Genomic DNA, 7,826 nt, shown 5'->3' on the forward strand with positions numbered 1-7,826 from the left:
CACACACACACACATGCACACACACACACACACATGCACACACACACACACAAACACACACACAATTGCACACAAACACAACACACACACACAAAACACACACACACACTCATGCACACACATACGCACACACACACACAGTATCACACGCGCAGTCTCACACACACACATACACACACACAAACACTCATACACACACACACTCACACACATGTAGATTTCACAAGCGCGCTCTCACAAACTCCATACGAACCCTGTACCCCCAGCCTGACGAACCCCTCGGCGTAGCCTCCGTCCCCCTCCACGGTGCAGACGAACGTCCCCGCATCCGCCAAGGTCACCTTCAGCAGCCGCAGGGAGGCCTGGTCCACAACCTCTGCACGACCGAGGTACCTAGAATATGGTCACCATGGTTACTACCATCCTAGAATGGTCTTTATGGTTAACATGTAACATAGAACACCTAAAACAGTCACTGCTGTTACCGTCACACCTAGATCCATCACACATTGGCTACCAACACACATAGAATGGTCACCATGGTCACCATCTCTCATAGAACACCTAGAATGGTTGCTGGTTACCAGCACATTCTCAACCATCACACCATGGCTACCAACACACACAGAATGGTCACCATGGTCACCATCTCTCATATAACACCTAAGAATGAACACCATGATTAATATCACCTAGAACGGTCACCATCATTACCATCTTAAATAGAACACCTGGAAGGGTATCAATTTTTTATATATTAATGGTTGCCAACACACACAGAACACTAGAATCACCATGGTTACCATCAAGCATAGACTCGTCACCATGGCCCCCCGCTCACATAGAACACCTGGAACAGCGGCAAAGATAAACTGATTTCTTAGACGTTCTAACAAAAAGGACTCACCCATCGTGTGCCAAGTCGTTTGTGACGTCATAAACCTCCGTTCTCGGCTGGCCTGGCGTTTCTGGTTCCTTCCACCATCTCACGCTAGGGGGCGCCCCTTCCCGCCCCGTGTACCGACAGGGCAGAACCACCGACTCTGCCCCAAGGGGCACCTCTCTGTCGGTGCCCGCAGTGACGGCAACGATCGTCATGGCAACGGTCGTCACGGCAACGGTTTCGTTGGTGCCTAGGGGAAACAGTAAACTTTTAATCTTTTAACAATAGTTACTGTAAGCATTTTGGCTAGCAGTTCAACCCATTCTTTATAACACAAAACGCTGGAATTTTGATCGCATTTGAATTCGAACATTTCTGCAAAGATACCCTTTGACAGAAGGACAATTACCATACCAGATACAGCGGGTCTGGCACAAGTCTTAAGCTACCGTCTTAAGTAGTCAGGACGTCTTAGAGCCACTTCGGGACGGGGAGCATGTCTCCAGACGTCTTTAAGACAATCAGAACGTCTTAGCCACCTACTTAAGTCGTCAGGATAAGGAGCAAGTCTCCAGACGTCTTTAAGAGGCAATCAGGACGTCTTAGCCACCTATTTAAGTCACCAGGATAAGAAGCATGTCTCTAGACGTTTCGCAAGGGTGAGACCTCGGCTACCGAGTTTTCTATTACGAGCTTGAACTTGGAAACCCTGGATTCTGTCGGGGATCTCTGTAAGTAGTCTCAAAGAACAGACAAACTTGTCCCTGTGAAGGCCAGCTTTAGGCCACATCAAAATAAACCCTTGGTTGAGGGATTTTCATGGGAGATCGGTGGAGCATGATAAGAGAGGAAATAAAACTAACATTTTGTGGTCATCCATATAACACCACAAGAACCAAGTGCACATACTTAACATCATCATCCTCATCATCATCTGCTCACACAGACGGGCGGTTACTGACTTTCACTGGTTTTTGTTCGGTATTGTCTGCTGACCCCCTCCCAACTGCAGCCCATCTTAACAAGGTCCAGCTCAACAAACCTAACATACAAGACTGGTTCATGATTCAAACGCGAATTTTAGTTTATCTTATCACAACCCTAGACAAATGTTGGTGCTAACATGTGGCCGTTGGGGGCTGATTCACGTTGCCACTTTTTTCTTACATCGGAAAAGAAATGGAGCCGTGAATACGAGAACCGCAACATTGAACTGGTGTGGCCTAATTGGTGCAAACCTGAAACAGAAGTCAGAACAAAACATCCGTGACCCTGGCGGCCTTTAATTATAACATGCACGAGTTTAGTGCTTCACACAATGAATCTCCTGGCATGAAAGTGCATCTGTGTTGGTAAGAAACATTATGCGTGAAGACTGATCGTTGTACATGTATAAATGACGCTTAGAAGAATTGAGACTTTTCGCATATTGCCCAGCCTTGGTAATGGACCCCAGACAGATAATTCAAATAATTAATTTTAGACTTTACTATAGGTACCACTGGTAAAACTTGAGACAACAGTTATGATAATGTCACAATGTCAGAGTTTGGTGGTTGTTCCACATTTAATGTGCTGTTCTCATTTTATCAGAAAACAAGAGAAGAACCATGATATTGGACTCTTGTGGCCTTCATTGGTGTAAACCTGAAACAGAAGTCAGAATTAACATTCCTGAACCTGATGACCATTACCAACAGTCACGTCAGCCTTGTGTCAGCAGCTGGCTTCTGTTACTAGCCTGATATCGGTCTACTGTTTAGTCTGAAAGTTTCAGGGTCGGGGAACACGAACAGGATCCGGAGATTAGTGAACAAGGAAGAAACCTACTAGTCTACAAGGTCGGAAGACTGAAAGATCAGGTTATATAAGTTAGCTGAAGCCCCGGATAACAGAATGCTAACGTTGTTGGAGAGAATTTCAATTTTAAACATATTGTAGATGATCTGTAGCCTTGTTCACCAATCTCTTCAGGAACACGAATGGAAATCGGAGATTAGTGAACAAGGAAGAAACCTACTAGCCTACAAGGTCAGAAAACTGAAAGATCAGGTGACAAGTCAGCTGAAGCCCCGGCTAACATAATGCTTACGTTGTTGGAGAGAATTTCAATTTTTAGACATATTGTAGATGATCTGTAGCCTTGTTCACTAAGCTCTTCAGGAACGCGAACAGGACTTGGAGATTAGTGAACAAGGAAGAAACCTACTATCCTACAAGGTCGGAAGAGATCTGAGAAAGATCAGGTAAGAAGTTAGCTGCAGCCCCGGATACAGATCACAGAAATCCACAATATGTTTAGTATTGAAATGACTTGCTTCGAATCTCTGAGAGTTTCAAAACATCGACAGATGATTGTCAACTAGGAAAAAAAACACTAGCGGGCACAGGTAGGAAGAAAAAGATCAGGTAGCAAGTCAACTGAAGCCCCGGCTACAGAACATAGACACAGAAATCCATGATATGTCTAAAATTGAGATTCTCTCAAACAAAATGCCCGTTACGTTTATGAAGGTTAGACATCAAGGTAAACGATATTCAAATACATTTCAATCTCTACAACTGGATTAAAATAAACGGCCATTTTATCTAGTTTTAGAGATTGAATTGTATTTTTAGTTTCAGACTTCTCAGAGCGCAGAAAAACATCGACAGAAAATCAGGAAACAAACACTACTCAGGTCGGAAGAGAAAGATCAGGTAGTGAGTCTAATGAAGAAGTTGCCTCTGAAATACACCGTCTGTGTGAAAACTTGTTACAAGTAACAGTAACCTGTCTGTTACTACTGGCAGCTATGAAAGGGCAAACTTGGTCCCGCGGAGCTTAAACACATCGGAAGAAAGTTGCCAAACAAAACAGACAGAGCCTATACTTGGTGTTTCTGATCAGGTACTAGGGAGAAGACATGCTAATACATGGTGAGCCTTCGTTGCCAAGAAATGGTTGAAAACAATCTTAATTGCAAATTAATGTGGCCTTGCACTGAGCAAATTAGAAAATTAATGGGCAAGAGTTTGTAAAAAGAGTAGACAGGGAGCTGTTTGAAAATATCTCACAAACAATCAGTGACATAGCTCTCAGAGTGCGGACGTTATATTGATGCCTACACTGTGTTGATGATGTGAAAGCCAGCCGATCAATAATTAAGTCAGAAAATAGATGTAATCTGGCTTCTTGATCAGTCGTTTGAACTTCGGTATCTAAGATTTTGGAAGAAGTTGAACTTATCCTGCCAATGACTCGTGGATGCAGATTCAAGGGAACTCTCACTCAATCCTCTGAACCTTGTGGTCCTTACGGCATTTCAAGGAGAATGAAGCAAAACTGAACCTACATTATGATATGTTGCGTCTTCACTCAAATTGGTAACTCTATAGCCAGCTAACCAATCTTGCAAATTATTCAACCTGTTCAGACAGTTTCTACAACTTTTCAACAACCCATGGACCCTGTCAGATCAAAAGTCATGATCAACCTGCTTATCTCAAGTGAATGCAGATCCAAGAAGAAGTATTATATAATCATAGCGCCTATATACGTATACTGTAAAGTATCATAGCGATTCGGCCCAACTTGTCTTAAGACATCAGAGGAAGACAAAGTGAACCTGACCTTGCTGGGCGGAAACTTGAAGACACAAGGTGCAGCCGACAAGGAGGAAACTGAAGAAGGCGAACATCGCTGCAGCTGGCAATGACCAATTCACAAACTCCTACCGCGTAAAACTACTACCGGCTGCCAAAGTTTACCCGCTCGGCGGAAAGCTCGTCCTGTCCCGAAGAGAGTCCGGCAACTCCACGGTAGGTTCCAGCTGACACCGGCCGGCGAGGGTTCCGTCTGGGGATGCCTGGCTTGAGAAGGAACGAGCCAGAGACTTAAGAAACCCCACAGAGGCCCCCCTGTCACCTTGGAGAGTCTGGAGAAGTGGGTTGGACCGTTTCCAAGGCTGTGGGTTCTCCAAGGGTCTGGAGACTAAATGAGATTAACAAGGAGGTTAACCTGCATCTGGGACAACTTAACCTGACTTACTCTGCTACTGTAAGAACTTAGATAGCCTCCTTCAAGACTTCTTGAGATGCTCAAAATGAGATTAACAAGTAGGGTTAACCTGCGCCTGGAACAACTTAACCTGCCTTACTCTGCTACTGTAAGAACTTAGGTAGTCTCCTTCTAGGCTCCTTGGGTTGCTGGGAAAGATGAGATTAACAAGAAGGGTTGACCTGCATCTGGGACAACTTAACATGGCTTACTCTGCTACTGTTAGAACTCGCAGAATAGCCTCCTTCCAAGACTCCTTCGGCTGCTAGGAAAATGAGATTAACAAGGAGGGTTAACATGTGCCTGGGACAGCTTAACATGGCTACTCTGCCACTGTTAGAACTTAGATAGTCTCGTCCTAGGCTTCTTGGGCTGCTGGAGTTAAGGAGGGTTAACCTGCATCTGGGACAACTTAACCTGACTTACTCTGCAACTGTAAGGACTTAGGTAGTCTCCTTCTAGGCTTCTTGGGATGCTGCAGAAAATGAGATTAATACGAAGAGTTAACCAGCATCTTGGACAACTTAACCTGCAGACTCTGCTACTGTAAGAACTTAGATAGTCTCCTTCTAGGCTTCTTGGGCTGATGGAGACAAGGAGGGTTAACCTGCATCTGGGACAACTTAACCTGACTTACTCTGCAACTGTAAGGACTTAGGTAGTCTCCTTCTAGGCTTCTTGGGCTGATGGAGACAAGGAGGGTTAACCTGCATCTGGGACAACTTAACCTGACTTACTCTGCAACTGTAAGGACTTAGGTAGTCTCCTTCTAGGCTTCTTGGGATGCTGCAGAAAATGAGATTAATACGAAGAGTTAACCAGCATCTTGGACAACTTAACCTGCAGACTCTGCTACTGTAAGAACTTAGATAGTCTCCTTCTAGGCTTCTTGGGCTGATGGAGACAAGGAGGGTTAACCTGCATCTGGGACAACTTAACCTGACTTACTCTGCAACTGTAAGGACTTAGGTAGTCTCCTTCTAGGCTTCTTGGGATGCTGCAGAAAATGAGATTAATACGAAGAGTTAACCAGCATCTTGGACAACTTAACCTGCAGACTCTGCTACTGTAAGAACTTAGATAGTCTCCTTCTAGGCTTCTTGGGCTGATGGAGACAAGGAGGGTTAACCTGCATCTGGGACAACTTAACCTGACTTACTCTGCAACTGTAAGGACTTAGGTAGTCTCTTTCTAGGCTCCTTGGGTTGCTGGGAAAGATGAGATTAACAAGGAGGGTTAACCTGCATCTGGGACAACTTAACCTGCCTACTCTGCTACTGTTGGAACTTACATAGCCTCCTTCTAGGCTCCTTGGGCTGCTGGGAAAGATGAGATTAACAAGAAGGGTTAACTTGCATCTGGGACAACTTAACCTCGCTTTCTATGCTACTGTTAGAACTTATATAGTCTCGTTCTAGGCGTCTTGGGCTGCTGGAGACAAGGAGGGTTAACCTGCGTCTGGAACAACTTAACCTGGCTACTCTGCCACTGTTAGAACTTAGATAGTCTCGTTCTAGGCTCCTTGGGTTGCTGAGAAAGATGAGATTAACAAGAAGTGTTAACCTGCATCTGGGACAACTTAACATGCCCTACTCTGCTACTGTAAGAACTTAGATAGCCTCCTTCTAGGCTTTTTAGGCTGCTGGAGACAAGGAGGGTTAACCTGCGTCTGGAACAACTTAACCTGGCTACTCTGCCACTGTTAGAACTTAGATAGTCTCGTTCTAGGCTCCTTGGGTTGCTGAGAAAGATGAGATTAACAAGAAGGGTTAACCTGCATCTGGGACAACTTAACCTGACGTACTCTGCTACTGTAAGGACTTAAATAGTCTCGTTCTAGACTCCTTGGGTTGCTGGGAAAGATGAGATTAACAAGGAGGGTTGCCCGAGACATCAAGAAAAGGGTACAAAGTGGAAAGCCCTATAAAAATGCCCGAAAAATCATCAAAAAACAGTCGGAGCCTAACCTCTGCTTGGAGAGTCTACTAGGTTACCCAGAATCTGGGACAACTTAACCTGGCTACTCTGCGACTGTTAAAACTTAGATAGCCTCGTTCTAGGCTCCTTGGGCTGCTGGAGACAAGAAGGGCTAACCTGCATCTGGGACAACTTAACCTGGCTACTCTGCTACTGTAAGAACTTAAATAGTCTCGTTCTAGGCTTCTTGAGATGCTGGGAAAGATGAGATTAACAAGAAGGGTTAGTCTGTATCTGGGACAACTTAACCTGGCTACTCTGCAACTATAAGAACTTAGATAGCCTCGTCCTGGGCTCCTTAGGCTGCTGGAGAAAATGGGATTAACAAGGAGGGTTAACCTGCATCTGGGACTAGATAGCCTCGTTCTAGGCTCCTTGGGCTACTGGGAAAGATCTGTATCTGTATCTATATAGCCAGTATAACCGCCCTTCGGCGTAACACACCAGCTTCGCAGGCACGCGGCGCGGCATCAGATGATCATGAGATTAACAAGAAGGGTTAAGCTGCGTCTGGGACAACTTAACCTCGCTACTGGTAGGAACTTGAATAGTCTCGTTCTGGACTCTTTGGGCTGCAGAGAAAAAAGTAACCTCTTGTTCGGCATAACCTCTTGTTTCGCCGCGAGACATATCAAAGAAGACGGTACAAAATAGATAACCCCATAAAATGCTCAAAACACTAAAAACATACACGCACAAACAAAAAACACAACCGGAGCCGAACCTCTGCTTGGAGAGTACTGGAAACATTCTGGCAAGCGATGACCGTGTATATTTTGGAGATGAGTGAAAAGAATGGACGGAAGTTCATTAAATGTAGCACAGGATATCCTGTAAGTTTGTCCACCTCCCTTCCCAAAGTTTCGGGGTGTCCTTTTGTAACGTTATGCGTCCTTGGTAAAGTTTCACATGGGTCGAAACAAATGT

General features: G+C 44.8%; 1 protein-coding gene across 1 annotated transcript in view; it reads right to left on the reverse strand.

Moving 5' to 3' along the window:
- The window catches only part of LOC118405496 (chlorocatechol 1,2-dioxygenase-like), a 15,350-nt gene extending 10,787 nt beyond the window's left edge, over positions 1 to 4,563 (reverse strand). Inside the window, exons 1-3 of the mRNA XM_035804999.1 lie at positions 4,497 to 4,563; positions 908 to 1,133; positions 254 to 393 (exon numbers count right to left, since the gene is read on the reverse strand). Coding sequence (XP_035660892.1) covers positions 254 to 393; positions 908 to 1,133; positions 4,497 to 4,563 — 433 coding nt within the window. The remainder of the gene's footprint in view (positions 1 to 253; positions 394 to 907; positions 1,134 to 4,496) is intronic.
- Positions 4,564 to 7,826: the final 3,263 nt, after the last annotated feature.

Source organism: Branchiostoma floridae, chromosome 18 (genome assembly GCF_000003815.2).
Source record: "Branchiostoma floridae strain S238N-H82 chromosome 18, Bfl_VNyyK, whole genome shotgun sequence".
Lineage (NCBI taxonomy): Eukaryota > Metazoa > Chordata > Leptocardii > Amphioxiformes > Branchiostomatidae > Branchiostoma > Branchiostoma floridae.